Source organism: Seriola aureovittata, chromosome 1 (assembly GCF_021018895.1).
Source record: "Seriola aureovittata isolate HTS-2021-v1 ecotype China chromosome 1, ASM2101889v1, whole genome shotgun sequence".
Lineage (NCBI taxonomy): Eukaryota > Metazoa > Chordata > Actinopteri > Carangiformes > Carangidae > Seriola > Seriola aureovittata.
The window spans coordinates 30,815,545-30,834,155 of record NC_079364.1 but is presented as its reverse complement, the minus strand read 5'-3'; the positions used below and the strand labels follow the sequence as shown (position 1 = coordinate 30,834,155).

The 18,611-nt window shown below is 38.1% G+C and overlaps 1 protein-coding gene and 1 long non-coding RNA gene across 2 annotated transcripts in view; one reads left to right on the top strand and one right to left on the bottom strand.

The window, feature by feature from the left end:
- The first annotated feature begins 1,952 nt into the window (after window positions 1-1,952).
- On the top strand, window positions 1,953-5,386 carry LOC130172525 (uncharacterized). The gene is made up of 3 exons (XR_008828277.1): window positions 1,953-2,173; window positions 3,525-3,658; window positions 4,774-5,386. It is a non-coding gene; the product is annotated as an uncharacterized LOC130172525 (long non-coding RNA).
- A 4,401-nt stretch (window positions 5,387-9,787) lies between these two features.
- Window positions 9,788-18,611, bottom strand: part of LOC130167507 (CD81 protein-like) — a 34,682-nt gene continuing 25,858 nt past the window's right edge. Inside the window, exons 5-8 of the mRNA XM_056373775.1 lie at window positions 17,526-17,645; window positions 16,305-16,403; window positions 13,895-13,978; window positions 9,788-12,040 (exon numbers count right to left, since the gene is read on the bottom strand). Of these exons, the coding sequence (XP_056229750.1) occupies window positions 11,978-12,040; window positions 13,895-13,978; window positions 16,305-16,403; window positions 17,526-17,645 (366 nt within the window). The 3' untranslated portion in view covers window positions 9,788-11,977. The remainder of the gene's footprint in view (window positions 12,041-13,894; window positions 13,979-16,304; window positions 16,404-17,525; window positions 17,646-18,611) is intronic.

Here is an 18,611-nt window from a genome sequence, read left to right as displayed (position 1 = left end):
GGGTTGGGGGGCAACGAAAATCCACCTGCTGTCACAATATGTCTCCTAGAAAAAAATGTTATTTACACTAATTTACAACTGCAGGCTTCATGAAGGAAACAGAATTCTGAAAACATACTTTCTTAATTGTTAATTAACATAGGCTAGACATGTTGATAGTGAATATCAGTAAAACGTTCAATAATAACGTATTTCAATTGTTTTCCACCAAACTATCCAAATATTCAAAGGTCGTGATGCAATAGGTTAGGACGACCATGGTCTTTGTTTATGCAGAGGCTGTTGGAAACAATTATCTTTATTATCTTTCTTAACTTTAACCCAAATGCATTTGTTGCCTAAATCAGAGAACTGCTGACTTTGGAGTCACAGTCCTCTGCTGTGCCCTCAGTAATCTGCTTATACACAAATCAAAGAAACATTACTGAATGGTGAATATTGTAAAAATGTCCAGCTGAGAGGCTGTTGTGAAAGTTTACCAGAAAACATACAACTCATGTAATCTATGTATAAAGTTACAGGTAGAATCATTTACTTTATGCTGGATGTTGCAGAAGTGCATGGTGGATGGCAGGATTGATGGAGTTCAGGTGACTGGTGTGATGACACAGTTTGTCTTCACCTGTGTGGGAACTTTTTTACCTTCTGTGATCAGTGACATGTTCATGACGCTGAGATTTTGGCCTGCGGCTGAAAGTTGAGCCACTAAAGTCCTGATCTGTAGGATGCATGCATGACTCTGGTGACTCCGAGGAGTATCACCAACAAACACACTACAGTGATGTTGTAGTAGCTGTAGTAGTTTTAGTGATGTTGTGTTTTTTCTGAATGATCTCAGCTCAGAAGCACAGGAATTATTGTTATTGTTGGTATGGTTAACAAGTAGCTTTTATGACCCATGATCAACTCATTTTTTACTGCTTGTTCAGTTAGTCTGACAAGAGAAGCAATAATATGAAAACAAGAACTACTAAATATTAAATTCAGCTATATTTATACATAGTGTGGGTGATAAAAGAGAGCAGGAGGAGACGGAGGTTTACCAGCTGAGACTGACTAACCAGGTCTGTCCAACTCCTGACCAGACTGGCTGTGATCCAGAGTTTTACTGTTTGCCAACTCAAATGGAAAAAGAGATTTTGCAGGTTCCCAAATGTTCAGGCATTTCAGTGTGTACAGGGAGTTTTTGACATAATGATGAAGCTAGACGAAAGGTCAGAGATCAATATAGTCATTAGCAGTCATCATCTGTGAACCATGGGGATCTGTACATCCATAGATACTTGACACAGTCTAATTCAGAAACTAGGTATGAACGTAAAGTGTATTAAAAAAGCTAGATAGTTAGCTACTGCTACATTTACCTACAATGTCTCAGTTTGTGCATGCAACACACAAGAGACGTTAGCCATTGATGGAGTGTGAGGCAGACAAGACGTTCAACTAATGTCAAGGTTATGAAATGGTATGGTCCACTTTAGGGGTGTGTGAAATCGTAGTACAAGATTTTTCCTGGCATGAATATGAGAAATATTTATTATTATATTTAAAATTGCAGGTAAGTAGGATATATAAATGTTTCACCCCCCCCTCCCCCCGAACTGTTGTTTTTACCTCTTCTTAATCAGGTGGGTCAGACTCCCCTAATCTAATTTCTACCCTGATGGCAATTATCCAGCAGGCTATTTATCAAACCATCAAACCATAGCTAAAAATGAGTCAACTTAGTGCAGATATTTTGGCCGTGGTGCAAAAGGAAGTCTTCATGGACACAGGTGGAAACTTTGGCCTGATGGTGGTGCTAGAAGAAAAATCCAGGGATCACCAAACATTAGGATTCATCCTCCATGGTGGTCGATATTGTGCACAGGAACAAAGATAAATCCTGTAAATCTGTTTGAATCATCAGTGATTTCAGCCAAACATGACTAAAGGTCATGCTCAGTGTTAAAAAAATGTATCTGTCATTAATGTTAGTAACCTCCATATCATGAAGGTATTTTATGCAAGATCATTCTCATCCAAACTCAGTGATGACTGGTGCCAGCAGGAGGGGCCGGGAGGATCGGGTGGAGTTAGGGTCAGATGGTCAACAAGCTGAGCTCAGCTGAAGTGACGTCTCTGAAAAACAACGACCTGACATCATCTAAAAACCCTCCTGAAGATCACTGAGGTGAGGGTACAAGGCAAATATAACTCATGAGAGGCAGAGATACATGTTTCCATGTATCCACAAATACTATGAGTGATGTTATGTAGCTATTTCCCCAACATTTCAAATGCCAATAAATGAGAGTAATGGTAGCATTACAAAATAAGCACACTCTTCCTGTTAATGGGCTGGTTATTTAAGGGCCCAGGAATGTGGAAATAAACTCATCACCCAGAGCTAACATGAGAAATTCTTTGGGGAGGTGTGGGAAACGAAGTCTGAGTCTGAGGAGTAGTAATATGTCGGGAACGGAGAGGCTCAGGGAGGGAGTGCTGCAGCCTGTCTCACAAACAAGCCTGTCAGTACTAAGACCATGAGGCTTTCACACAAACTTACAGAGAAACCACTGACTCTCAGTTTGGGTGTGGATGTGATGAGGATTGCATCTAACTGGTAATTTTAGAAAGACACACATACACACTCACTAACACAGGGAGGTCAATTTACTGCATAAACACAAGCATGTGTGCGACAAGATCTGTGATGTAAAAACGGACATTATTTTGTTTCAGTAACATAAAGCGACACAAAAATGTAAACGTAAAGTAGATTAGTAGATTCAGTCCAGTTGAATTTTCACTTATTTGATTATTTTGACTTTTTGGGTTACTTCCAACGGTATTAAAAAGAGTATATTATTGTATACTACTACTACTATTTTTAAAAATGCATGCATTATTGGCAAACTGGACTTTCACACTGTAATTTTCATGGTAATTTCCATCAAGGTAAATTTCATATGGTTGACTTTGCTATGAAAAATTTCATTTTTGTTTAATGCAATACTTTGCGATGTTTAGTTTAGGTTGTATATTGTCTGACCAGTTGAAAATGAAAATAAAAAGTCAAAGTTACATTCTATGTTATTATCATTGTGGCAGTGTTAGGTTTAGTGGCACTCAAAATGATGAGTTAGTTTTAGTTAGATTTTATTTGAATTAAGATTATAAAATGTAGATATACTGAAAATAGAATGTCAAACTGATTAAGTGATTTCATTTTAAAATTGGCAGTTACAGGCTTCCGTACAATTCTACTACAACATGTTCTCTACTCACCAGAACCACGGCCATTTCTGAAAAGCTTAAAAGGCAACAAAAATTTTATTGAAAGTCTATGAGCTAAGATTGTCTCAGCCAAGATGCTTTTGGCAAACAAATTTAACAAATTAAAGGGACAGTTTTGGGTTTATTTATACAGGGTGGTATGAGTTAGTAATATTTATATATTTGTTAAATCATTCATAGGTGAATATGAAGCTGATAAGGTGTGTTAATATGTGTTGTGTTGCTCCTTATACTCTGGGCCTCAGCTCTAGTTCCTCTTCCACACTACTATTGGTTGGTGGCTCTGGGGAGATGAAGCCAATCTGATGGTAGCCTTAATAAATGCTGAGGGGCTGCACTTCCAGGCCTCTCGGCCACTTCTGCTGTCTGCTTTCACCCAGTGAGTATAACCACTCAGTGTTTCTTCAATAATCAATCATCAGTTGTTTATTATTTATAAGTTACTGTTTCACATGTTTTGTATTTTAACTACCTTTGACTCCTTGTCAGGAAGCCCCATAGGGGAGAGGTGCCATGTTTTCTTTCATCCCCTTTTCTCCTGTGTTTCATGTTGATAGAGAGTCAGGCTCAGGATTATAACTTTTATTTTTTTGACAGTTTATTTACTACTGACATTGGGCAGACTCCGTTTGTTATTTTGGCCAGAACTCCCTGAAGTAACAAAGCTTCTGACAGTAAAAGACTAAAATACTGAGCTGACTGCTAGTTCATCATCTATATTTGTTACTCCCCTCTCTCATAAACAACCTGGGGTTGTAAAAAAAGATATTAGCTGATGCTGAGTGCTTTAAATCAGAGATCTCCTGTGTCATGCTAAAATGAACAGCAATATCTTACATTATTGGAGTCAGCCTACTTAACACATTTAAATTAGACATGGCATCTTTGAGGTATTCCAACATTTTTTGAGTTATTTTTAAATCCCTTTTCTCTCAAACATAGCTCTTCCTGTTTTCACTGCTGATGGGGGAGAGATGTTTTTCATTAGGACAGAGAGTGGGTGTTAGAATCCAGAGCATGCAGGACTAATACTGTCAGCCATTAATCACACAAGCTGGCAGAGAAATGATGTGCAGAGATAAAGGAGCAGTACACAGCGAAACTTGGCTTATACAGGCCTATTGAAACACAACCAATACAAGCCAAAGGAGTCATGAGAGTGAACAAAGCAGTAAAGCTGAGGCTTTAAAACAACGAGCTGAAAGACTTGAAAACTCTACATTGAGCAGAGAGGAAGTGCTGACTCAGGTGATCATTCTCTGTGGTCTGTAGTGTTTCCCCCACCAACCCCTGCGTTGAGGGGCAGCCTGTCCCCCCAGTGGGACCCCCACCCCAACCCCAAGAAACCAAAGAAAAATATTTAAATAAAAAGCACTTTATTTATGTTATTTAGCTAATTTATGTTCACTCATTTCATTTTAGCTCAGTGTGTGAGTCTCTACTGCATTTTGCTGTCATATGTTCACATTTCTATGCTCTTGTCTTTCTGTGCAGTGGAGCAGAAGAGAGACAAGTTCAAGTCAAGTTCAAGTTATTCTCACCTATGGCATGCAGGTGCTGTTTGCCAGCTGCGCTGCATCACTCAGAAAAGCTCTTCAAAGACTCATAAAATTAAAATTGGTACAACAAATCACTGGTTCTCAGTTACCATCACTAGAAAACATTTACAGAACAGCTGTCTTCATCATCAGAGACTCATCCCACCCAGGTCACCAGCTTTTCACCCTGCTGCCCTCTGGAAGGAGATACAGGCCCTTAAAAAGTCTCACACACACACACACACACACACACACACACACACACACACACACACACACACACACACACACACACACACACACACACTCAGAGTTTTTATCCAAGTGCCATAGAGAACTAATCTGCTGAACAATCGGGCTAATAAATACATAAACAAGTGGTATCCTGTACAGTAATACCCTAAACATGTGCAATATTATCTGTGCAATTTACCTATGTGCGATAGAACTGAGCACATGTACTATTTATTAGTTGTCTGTAGGTTATGTTACTGAATATAGTTATGTTTACTGTATGTTCCACTGGAAAAACTTGTTTTCATTGTAAACTGTGCAATGACAATAAAGACATAAAGGCACTGAAGTCAAGTCAAGTCAACTTTTATCGTCATTCATCCACATACAAAGTATAACGCTGAACAAAATGTTGTTTCTCATGGACCAAAGTGCAAAAAACAGCACATACACAGACATGCATACATGCAACATAACATACAACATGGAAATAGAACTACGAAGGTGTATTTTGCATATGAATACTGGTGTTCAAGGTGCTGTGCTCACACCCTGTTGAAATCTCCTTACATCAATAGCAATGAAACTCTAAAACCAAAGATGGACATGGGTCGACCCCAAACGTCTGAGAGTCAGACCAAAATATCCTGCGCCCCCACCACAAGCAACTCCTTTCACATTACACAGAGTCATTTGATCTATTGCTAAAATACAAATATTGATTAGTGCAGTTTATATGTAGCATGCTGCAGCTACCGGAGGTAGGGATATGTTTAATGAGGGACAAAGCTGCTAACTCTTGTCCTGATTGGTTGCCAGGTGAAAGAGTGTGGCCACATCCTGCTGCAGCTTCATACGTGACGGTGGTATCAGTTTCACTCTTGGCAAGAGCCATAGAATATATAAAAAGGCAAGAACACAAATAACATGAAGAGGGGTATTTTCTCAAATTGTTGACCTATTCCTTCAATTAAGTTTAGAGGGTCCTGCTCTGCTGATGCAAAACTATACAATTTTCCATTAAGCTTCTGTGGAGTTTTGCTTATATGATTTGCTCTCAATGATTGTGTAATTTGGGCTCATAATTTTGACAACAGACTTCACTGTGCAGGGCACCGTGGTGAACGCAGTCTTTGTTTTGCCTCATAGTCTAATGAATGTTTGCTGCTTAGTGTTTATATTTGCAGCTTTATCCTATTTTTGAGCGATGTGAGGTTTTCAGCGAGCGACACAACTAAACAATAGAAAAGGGAAAACGTGTGGTTACAATATGTCCAACTTAAATCTCCGTTATAATCTCCTGCCAGCTCCAAATAGCAGCAGAAAAAGGCAACAGATTCAAAATCTGGGGTTTTAAAGCCTGAAATTCTGTCTGGTTGATAGAAAAATCTGTAGAACTTTGTCCTTGGTTGAAATTCAACAAGGGGGGAAATGTTCCCAGGAGTTCCTAGGAATCCTGACGAAGAGATGTTGTTTTATTTTCATTTTTCCTAGCAAAGAGGAGGAGGCCTCCCTCTGTGCTGCTGTTTGGCAGTGTTGTCATGCCTGCAGAGATCAAACTGAAAAACTAAATTCATGCTCCTCATCCCTGGTGTTGCAACCTCAGGTGGCTTCACTTGATATGTAGTTTTCTAAAACTATTACATTTTTATGATATTTTATATTTACAAAATTATGAATATATTTGAAATATATCAATCTGTATAATCATTATTGACATAGAGCCTACTGCAATACTATACAGTGAGTAAGTACAACTGTATATCTGCCTCAAATGAACATTGTAACTTTACAGCTCTCTGAGAGGGGTGGTACAAGCATTTCTACAAACTGGTGTTAAATTAAAGGGAAAACCTGAGTAAATGAGAGGAGAGGAACAACAAATCCAGATGCTTTCATACACGAGAGGTCAGTGGGTTGATGAAAATAATGTGAATCATATGTTATACACCAGATCTCAACCAGAAGGTGGTGGAACATGATCTTACCAGTACTTTATTGTATGCTTGGTTGGTGCACCCCCTGGTGGCAAAGTGCAGAATTACTGCGATCTCTCGGTGACAGAGCATGCAGTGTGGCAGCCCCCACCCTCTGGAACTCTCTCCCGGAAGAAATTGGCACAGCCTCCTCTCTGGACATTTACAAAAAACTGCTGAAAACCCATCTGTTCACCGAGGCCTCCGGAGTCTCTCTCACTCATCTCCTCAAATCACTGCCATCCTTATTCTCTCTCGTCTTGTTTTTATTTATTTGTTTTATTTATCTACTTTGTGTTTCTTACTCTGTAAAGCGGCCTTGGGTACCTTGAAAGGTGCTATAAAAATATAAGTTATCATTATCATTATTATTACTTGTGCTGTTGCTCGTTGGAAACTTGCTCTCCTGTTTCGTTTGGATTAGACACATTCTGTGTGAATATTTCTCACCTGTGACCACACTGACAGATAAGCTTTATTTGGGTAAACAGGATGAATCTACAGCACCTTCAGTATCTGGACACCCTGTGACTCCACTTAGTCCAAACGCATGTACTGTATGTAATGTAATATATGTACATATATTGAATTTCCAAACATAGGTATGTAAAGTACATGTCATGTACATATAAAATAAAATTATAAAACCTTTTAGAAATTGCAACAATTTCATATATTGACATATATGTCTAGGCCATACAAATATGTATGTTTATGTATGTATGCTTATATTGTAGGCATATGTTATGTTAATATATATATCCATTCTAAAGCCAGTTGATATATACTGATATTATAAACAGTAGGGTCCAAAAGTCTCAGACCACTTTCCTTGAATGTTAAAATTAATGAGAAATGAATAAGAAAAACATATAAAAGCCTATAGATACCATATAAAACATCATCATATATATTTTTAATATGTACATATACAGGTTTTTCTATGTGTATTTCATGTATGTAAACTTTATAAACTACCTTCATATATCCAGAGGATGTATATATGTGATAATAATATATCCCCTTATAGTTAACATATATGGCAACATCACTGTTGATACAGGGGCATACGTGTCATATATTGCATTTCTGTATGGGTGAGTTGATGCTGATTTAAATTCAGCTGTCAGCGAGATACTGAATCACAAATTGCCCCCGATGGCTGTTACACCAGTGTGTGAGTGTGTGTATGAATGTGTGAGTGAATGTGGCAAGTGTTGTAAAGCACTTTGAGCGGTCGATAAGAATAGAAAAGAGCTATATAAGTGCTCTCCATTTACCAAGTGCTGTCCATTTAGTCTGGCACTCTGTCTCTTCTTTTATATCAAATCACAGATGATTCTGAGTGAGACATTAAAAGATCAAGATTGATTGTTTTATGAAAGATATGCAACAAGTGTCTCAGTTATATTTCTTCTTTCTGCTATTTGTAGATAAAGTAATAAGAAGGCTTAACCAAGACTGTGGGGAACATGGTCTCCTCATCGGACTTCATGTTTTAATACTAATTGATGACACTGTTATTTTGTCAACAGCAATAGAAGTTATTTTAAAAACTTTAATATACTGATACAATGGCAGATGTTCAGCCTTGATGATCTTTTGTTGATCCGTTCATCTTGTTTCCTTTTTACTCTCCATTAAGTCTAATTGTTCTTTTTGTAGAGTTATTTCTACAAACTCTCTCCACCTCCCTACACTCATATTTATGTCCAATTCATTTGCCAAAAAAAACACACACAATAAATAAAGTTAAAAAATTAATTTGACTGATTATTTTACTTTTATTTTCTAATTTTCTGAAGATATCACAATAATATCGTTATTATGAACTTATCGGGCCACATTAATTGTATAGTGGCTTAAAGATCCTCTAAATTCCATGGAGAACCTCTGCATGAGGACCCCCCACCCAGTTCTGAATACTTCTGTAAATGAGATTTCACTTTATGATTTTTTTTTAAATTTGCTGAATTTTCTAAAAACATGTTTTTACTTTGTTAATAAGGGTTAATGAATGTGGATTGATGATAATTTCATCAATTTAAAATAAAAAATAACAGTAAAAAGTGAAGGGGGTGTGGATACTTTCTGAAGCCACTGTACACTGTACTCATCACTCATGATGAACAGTTCAATTACGTGAGTCACTGTTAACAGGAAAAGACAAAGTGTGTACTTTGCTTAGTCAAGTTAAAACAGTCAAGTAGAAATCACAATATGAGTCAGTTTCTTTACAAATGGAAGAGCGACATATGGTCTCACTTTTGCATCACTCCCCTCGTGGCATAAATACAGTCTTACTTTTGTGTGTTTGACGTTGGTTGTTGTTACCCAGTGCTCTACTGCCAGTTTTTCGTTATAGTTTTCCCTTACTGTGAATTAAGTTCCTCCTTGTTTATTTCTGGAATCTGGTTTCCTGTTTCGTTTCTGTTTTCCCCGGTTCTTTATCTTTTATTGTTACTTCCCTTTATCCCTTTACTCTTTCTGGGAACGTAACATAGTTAAAAAAACTTGTTGAAGTTTAATTAATCTGTTAGTCTGTCAGTTCCGTTTCCTCATTTAGTTGTTGCACATCCAGTCTGTAATATTTGTAAGGCAGGTATCACTACTGTAGTGATGAAGCTCGACATGAGTTCAGTTACTTTTTGCTCTGTTTCTTTTATCCCCATCACCTTGAGGTGCAAGAAGTAGGTCTGTAGGTTTACATTTCATTCGTTTCGGTTAGGATTCCCAAAGAAAAAGACGAGACCACCTGACTGTTTATTTGTAAAATACATTTAATCCCTTTATATTTGGGCAAACCGAAGTCTAGAGAGTAGCGATGGGTTGAGATCTAAATGGCAGTGGCTCCTGACTGTCAGTTACCAAAATTGAAAAGGCAGCAACACGGACAGAGAAACACAGCTATCGCCCTTATCACTGGGGAATTCTGGACTGATGGGTGTCATATTTTAGTTAATGATTTCTGGGGAGAAACCAGCTGATGTACTGACATATATTGACAGTTCGACTTCCTCTCAGTTGCCACTTGCACAGTCTTCCACCCTTCCTGTTCAGACTCCTGTGATGACGTACCAGACAAAGATATCACAATACAAAGAGAAAAAAAGGCATACATTGTCTTTTTACAGCCTTCATTATTTTCATTAGTACAATACTTCAGAGCTGTAACTATTACAAGACACTTTTACGGTTTCTCAGTTTAAGTAAGAGATGTTAACAATACAAGGTTTTTAGTTGGTTGACACACACTGTGATAATATGGGAGGTTACACAAGATGGCAAGATTTTCGGTGAGTGTGTGAGTTGATGATGCGTTGCAGTGCTGAAGAGTTAGTGTCAGTGGCAGATGCATCTAGCAGGAACAGACCTCAGGACCAAATACTTCAAGCCTTTGTAGTGGAATAAAAAATTCCACTGGATGTTCAGTTGCCAGATGGCAGTTCTCTAATTGGTGGAACTTAAAGCAGCAGTTAAAGGTCCCATATTGTATGAAGTCAGATTTCCATGTGTGTTTTGATTATAAAGCAGGTCTAGGTTACTAATACTGTGAAAGTATCAAAGCGCTCAGTCCACATAGAAATTGAGAAATGAGCTTTATAATGAGCTGTCAGGACTTCTGTAACTTTATGATGTCACAACAAAACAGTCACTGCTCTCAGCTGTCAGAGCCTCCGCTCTTCTGATTGGTTCACCGACCTGTTGTTGCTAGAGCTCCAGAGAGAAGCCTGAGAGAGGAGATGTAAAACTACATTCAGATGGTTTTTGGCTTAAAACCACAAATATATCTTCTTATGGATCGACACTTCAAATACAACACAGGAAAAGTGTAAAATATGGCACCTTTAAGTCTGATTTTAGATCAACAGTTTTCATGTGACTGCACTGCCCTCTACTACCACAAATATTAGCACTGCAGTTAGTAGTCTGAGACTATTACACAATAAAGTTGAAGGGAGCAGATACAAAAGCATGAACACTTGAAATATCTAATCTAATACAACAGCCCTGAAAAACACCATTCATTTGTGAATCTGACAAATGTAACAATATGGGGAGTTGAATATGACTGTTTGGCATTATTATGGGTAACACTTAAGGGGAGCGACTTGCTGGAACTATTTCTCGGCCCGGTGCGACTTTCCACCTGCCAACTCACGATGACAAGACTCCAGACGTCACTGCACCTGGAGAAAAATACTTCCAGCACTCATTTCCCCTTTGTTCTAGTCTTTCTGCTAAACTAAGCTAATCACCTGCTAGCTGTAGCTTCATATTTAGCCTAAAGACATGAGAGATGGTATAAATCCTCTCATTGATGTGGATGTGAACCGAGACAATGATCTGTCGGACGGGGAAGTGTGTTTGTGTATGTTCACCTCTATGCAGCATGGTGAGGCCAACACTAGTGCCGGTCTTATACACCATCATCTGGTTCGGTCTAGGGCAAGACATATAAGCATAGTGCAGGAAGAATACAAGAATTTACTGTAGTATCCATGCTCATGCAGTCATAAAGCACTGTTAATATATATTTATATACAGTTTATACATAAAACAGTGAAAAAAAACATCCTTAAAACCAAGAATATAAGAGCATGTTCATAGGCAAGGAGGCAGTAAACAACTAATGAATCCCTAAAGGATTAGAGCACCAGGACTGGTGGAAGTAATTCAATGTGACAGTGTAATATAATATCTACATATCAGGTTAGGATAGTACTGGTCAATTATGCATAACAGCATCTGTGACGAACAAAAACAAAATCATTGACAGTGTAATTAAAACGCTCAATGGAGGATGGTTTATGTTGTCTTCTCAACGAGCCGACTAAAATCCAGCAAGCAATAATATGTGACGGTTCCTGCTTATAAAAGAAAAGAAAAGTGAGCGAGACGGAGAGGTCGTCCTTCCTTCATTGGCGAGGACGCTGGCAGCCCGGCGCCTCAGTACACGGGGCTGTTGCGGATCCCACAGCACAACACCATGCTGAAGATCATCTCAAAGATCTGAGGGTGGACACAGACATGAAGGATGATTACATAACTGATTTACTGGGCTGCTCCTCAGGCTCTGTAGGCCTCAGCTCATGATTATTAGTTGCATCTCAGGACCTGCAGCTAATTGGTCCAGCCCTCTGAGGTCACTCCCTCTGCCACATGCTGTTTGTTACCATTTTGTTTGTTGAATTTCAGTTATTGGTTACCGTTTGTATGATTTCATTTGACTGTAGTTGGTAAACCCTGCCAAGGAGCCCTGTAGGGGAGAGCTGCCATTTTATTTCAACCCTTTTTTTTTTGTTAGGGAGATTAGTACTGTGAACTTTTCTTTTGTTTTAGTTTCAGTATTGTGGTTTTGTTTCTAGTTAGGGTTGTTACATTTGTTATTTTGGCCTTGGCTCTTCCTGAAATTATACTGTGCTTCATGTTTTGGCAATAAATCTTTGAGAACATATATATACATATAATATAATATGACTCCTCGAGCTCCTAAACTACTCTTTTGTTACTCCCCTTTACCCCAGACCAGCTTGGGGTCTATCCAAAGAAATAGTTAACAGTTAAAGAAACAGGTTGACATCTCTCTAATTTTGGCATTTCTTGCATAAAGACTGGAGGCATGTTTTAAAAATACACCTACCAACTCACTAATTAACACTTATTTGTTTTAATCTGTACACAAACAGTTATGTAAAAATGACAATGTGTGGTTTTAGAGGGAGTTACATGCTGGAACTATTTATTGAGGAACTCAATGACTCAGTGACTGACTGTACCCAGCTGGTGTTTGGCAAGAAACAGTCAAACCACATAATTCCCTGTAAAAGTGGTTTATTCTGACTCAGTCCCACACACACTGCTACCAGAAACATGTAAATGTGTACTGAAATTAGTCACAACTAAACGTACCATTTCCTCCTGTTTCAGTGACGCTAGCTAAAAACTCAGTGACCAGCTGTTTTAGGAAGAAATGTCAAACTATTTGTGACCTCTTTCATAGGAACCACTTGGCATGAGGCTGAGTGTCATTGACAGGGTAGAGAAGTCAGAAAGTATTGATTAATGACTAACACGTTGGTTTTGATCTTTTTGTGGGATCTGTTGACAACGCTAAAGATTTAGAATAGCACGAGTCTCATCCTTTAATATAGAGCCATAACATCATATGTCATAATAGACAGACAGACACCAAACACAAAACATTTGTTCTCCAGTTGAGGAATAAATATGTTAAATGTTCCATAGAAGATGACTTAAGTTAATACTAAAGTACTTAAATTGACTACTTTGGTGCTCTGAACACATTACAGATGTGAAGGCTCACACAGTCTAAATGATTCAGTTAATAACGTTATATTTAAACTGTTGCTCTTTACGAAGACAAACTTGGGCCTGGCAGCTCTGAATTACCTGTTGGTCGCTCTCTTTTGCTGCCATGTTTTTTTCTTTAAAATGCAGTCTTGGTAACATTACTTAGAAATTGTAAACAAACGACTGAACAACAGTTACTCAGCTGTACTATAAAGAAATATGAGTCATTAACTATACTTGTGTCTTTTAGGTAAGTGATGCAGCTGAACCAGCATGAATGTATACATATTATCTGTTCTATACATTTTACTAATAATCACTTATTTATTGCACACATCCACTGCCATGACTACACAGCACGTGGTGGTGGTTAAATACAACAGATTTAAGGATTCAACGTTGCCATGGCACACAATCTCACACACAATATCTTGTGCCCTGTGTTATGGTATGCAGTATGTACCTGTTTGCTTTTGGATAAATTAAAGGAAGAAATACACTGTGTTATTGAAGGGTTTGTTACTTCTGTGATGTGCTGCTTCAAATTCTCACCATAATAACTGCAACCACCAGAGCGGCGATACCAATCAGATAAATCTTATCTGAGAACAACTCGTTGATCCTGTGGTGGCAATTCTGCAAAGGAAAAAACATCAAGACATTAATTTAAATCAGCTCAGAACAACAGTATCATGTTGATGTTCCATATCTGACTTTGGCTAATTACTATCTAAGCTATATTCCACAGTTATTCCAGTGACCAGTTTTCACTAGGGGCTATAATCAGAGTTTAGGGCAAGAGCACAGCACCATAATTGTTGACATCTTTAACAGACTGTTTACAAAGCCCTGTCACATTAGTAACTGTTGCTATGCCTGTTCTATTCTCACACAGGACATATGTAGTTTACACTGACCATGAAGGCAGATTCACCACTTAAGAATTCTGGTAATTTTTGAGTGTTGATGTCAGACCGAGGTATAGAATAGAAGAAATGATTGTTATTATCAATATTATTATTAGTGTTCCAAGCACCACAGCCGCTGGAACCCAAGCACTCTGGACACTACAGTCACTTGGTATTAGAAAGACAAGATGGTCCGGCTGCATCAGGGCTAGCTGGTTAGCATGCTAACTTCAGTTGAAGAAAAAAAGTGATAGAAATAGAGGCAAAACAATAGGTTTGATTTCCACCTCTGGAGACAGCTGTTGGTGAGTAAAGGAATGAAGTTTGATGCTGAACTCACAACGTTTCTTCTAGTCTGGTAAGTAAACAGCTGCTAATGCTAATGTTGTGTGTAACACTAGCAAAACTTACAAATAGCTCCTTTAAACTTCACAAAAGTTCACACATGAAAAGTCTGGACTGCGCCACGGGAAGGTGAGCACTTCTTTTTTTGATACTCTTCCAGTTTGGAATTAAACATTTTGTATAGTTGTGTTGTTCAGGTCAATTTCACATGAATACTTGTAAATTAAACTCAGTTTAAGCTACTGTAAGCAAATTTGCTGAACCTGTTTGGATGTTAGTTCTGAGTCTTGGGTCATTCAGTCTCTACGTGCTGCTAAAAGTTAAGTTTATATCTCGTAATTGACTGTTTTTTTCTCTGAAACTAAGATCAGGCATGTGAAGTTTGGTCTCATGGGTCGAGGGTTTATAAGCTTTTATAATCTTTGCTTCAGTGTAAACAATGATAAATTATGAATCAATTCAATCTCAAAACACCTGCAGTGATTGTTCAAATGGTGTGAAAATTGTACGGAGTCTGCAGATGAAATGATGTAAAAGTTTGGAAATCTGTTTAAAACTGAACACACAGTGACAATAAATGAAAAATGCGATTTTTCTTTCAGCTTTTCCTGTGTAAAATTGGGATAAAGATGGCTGCCAAGACAAGCATGATATTTCTTATCACTGATAAAAGTAATTTCATCATTTACAATAAATCTATAAATGAAGACAAATATTCTCTGGCTAGTTTGTTTAATTTGATGAGTAAGAAGAAACTTAAGTTATCTATTCATCTACATCACACATTTTGTTGGATTATACACTCCACTTATTTTCATCACTGTTTCTCAACCTTTTCAGGCCCCTGACCCTGTAGACCTTTCTCATAGCAGACATTTTTGAGTTGTCAAACATGTGTAACTGACAACATTACACAGTTTGACATTATGTTTTTCCTCTTTCTTGCTGAGAGTTAGATGAGAAGATTGAAACCACTTTCATTCTGGTGCTTTAAGTGTGGAGCTGGAGCCAGATTTTATCTTAGCATAAAGACTGGAAGTCAAGGGAAGCAGCTTGGTTCTGTCCAAAGTTACAAAATGCATCAGCTGTACCTCAACAGCATCGTTCACACTGATTAACACTTTTTATCTCGTTAGTTTAATCCACAGGAAATCAGTAATGATTCGTCTCATGGCTCCAGCTCTGTACTGATGGGAGTGGTATCAATTTCCTCATCTGGTTCTCAGCAAGAATGTGAATTTCCCTGTTGAACTATTGTTTCTGACATAACTTACTGGTACATCTAAAAGGAACGGAGCAGTCTTTGCTGTTATTCGCTCCAGCTGTGCTTTGACAAGACAAGATGTCTGCTTTGTGGAAGGTCCGTTCTTCACAAAAGGTTGATGACCACTGAGAGCTGTAAAGGTGTCCGGTGTTTATGTGAAAGGTGAGCATTTATTGTATTTTTAAGAGCATTATGTTGGTTCCAAATAATGAACAAATTCAGCTGAATTTCAAATCCATTTGTTTTTTTTATCTGCATCTGCATATCAGGCTCCCAATGGAAAGGTTGAGGAACACACCACCGTGATGACGTGGTGCTGTACAACCCTCCTTCACCTTTAATATTTAATCTGAAATGCCAGTGTTGCTTTCTGTCCACAGTCTGGCCAGGGCTGTTGTTGCATGAAAGTGGTGACAACACTGTCGAGATGGACGATCACACTTACAACTTTTTGTGAGCCGCTGGGGCAGAGGTCGGTCATGCCTAATGTGTCCGTGATCTTTGTTATAAAAGAGGTCCCCAGGCCTTTACCACAGCAGTTCAGCTGAAATACAAAAACAACACAGTGAACATGCTGTACATGTGATCCTTGATAATTTCACTCCAACATTCATCGTTTTTAACCATTACAACTTTTATGCCTGCTTATTTATCAGAGGCTGCATGCCCCAAGCCCTGCCCAGCTGGACCCACCATCCAACCTTGCAGGATTTGGTTTCTCTGAGTGATATCTGCTATATTTTTATTGGACCACTCAGAAAACTGTGAGCCAATTAAATTATCATTAAGAGAAGAGGCTCAGAGCCTCCTCTCTTCTGATTGGCTCAGCAACCTGTTATTACTAGAGCTCGAGAGAGAAGCCTGAGAGAGGAGATGTAAAACTACATTCAGATGGTTTTTGGTTCTTAAAACCACAAATATATCTTCTTATGGATCAACACTTCAAATACAACACAGGAGAAAAGGAAAATATGGACCTTAAAGTCCTGTCTTATGTCTTTGAACATTGATCAGGCCGCCACTTGTTTCTGTCTTCACAACCTACAGATTTCAGCTTATTTAGAGTTGTAGATATTTTTCATTTTTTGTTGTTTGTAATTTTAGAAAAAAAAGCAGCAAGAACATAGAGAGGTTCACCAGGAGCTTTGAAAGACCTCAGATAGTGGATACTGGATTTATGTTGGATATTACGCTAAAATTCTAATACATCAATGTAATTTCTTTAGAGAAAAATAGTGCCCCTGAAAATAAATGGAGCCCTGAGGTACAGATCAATACCAGTGTTAGATATACATATATTCACAAGTAAAAAGGTTAATTATGTTAATGTGGGAAAAACTCGTGCCACATTGAAACACGAAATCTTGACCGTGTAACTATTGTCGCGACAGCGAGTGTCTGTATTCAGCACAGCTCTGCCTTGTGGTAAGGTGCATGTATTACACTTGATATATATCTAGGTCACTTGCACACCTGCTGCTCTGCTGAAGGGTCCCAGCCCTTACAAGTCTTGCAGGGTTTTTGCTATTTATATTTAGACACATAAAATAGACCTCAAGACCTGAGTTGATGGTTTTGTAAATTAATGAAAATATATATTTAATTTAATATAATTTATCATAAGTTATATCTTTAAAAAATATAAATGTATAGTGTTTGTTCATACCGTCTCATGGAAGACCTTGAGCACAGCGGTAGCAGGCTGCTTGTTGTTCGGGTCAGCGAGGCTTTGTGTCATGGCCTTGTCATATGCAGTGTCATAGAAGGTGATCATCTCCTTTGACACCTGGAACAGTAACAAGGAGGTTTCTATGAACTTAACAAACTTCAAACTGAGTACAAGCTCAAAATCATACGTGTCTGCTCAGAAAAAAATGACAAACATCAAATGACTTTCAAGAAAGAGTAACAGGGCATTCAGACAATATATCATTTCAGCATCGTCAAGGCGATGCAGCGTCCAATATGATAAATCAACCCAAACATATCATTCAACAACTTTTTTCCTGCTTGATACAGAATGTCATTTTCCATGACTAATCTTCCAGACAAGTCTGTCTGATATCATAAAAGTCTGATTAAGGGTTCTTTCATAATTCAGGCATAATAATCCAGGATATCTGAAAACACCATATACAAACCAGACTTTTTGAAGCCTTTGTTTTATAATACGATATCTAACCTCAACTTCAGGACCTACACATATCCTGTAGATTTAAAATGGCTTCAGACTATTCACACCTTTTCTCTTATTGCACTTTACTGTGTTGTAGATTTAATTTTACATGGATAAAATCAGTCTGCACTCAATAACCCACAAAGAAGTGAAAACATGTTTTTTACTGAAACCTCACATTTACAAAAGTAAATTGACCATGTGCTTCCTGTTTGCTTTAATTAATTAAATTAATGTGATGTGTCTAGAACTTGATTCTAGTCCACCTGTGGCAACCTGCACAGATTGGACATAGTTCAGACAGGCACACAGCTGTGTATACAAGGTCCCACAATTCACACTGTATGTCAGGCGAAATCCTAAACCATTAAGTCCGAGGAACTCTCTGTAGACCTCCATGATAAGATTGTGTCAAGGCATAGATCAGGGTGAGGGTATAAAACCATTTCTAAAGCTAAAGTCAGCAGCAGGGACCGGGAGAATGAGGGCTTTGTGGGAAGGATGAATGCAGCATAAAAGAGGTATCTACAAAGTACTGAATGAAATTTCAGTTTTTGATTTTAATAAATGTCTTAA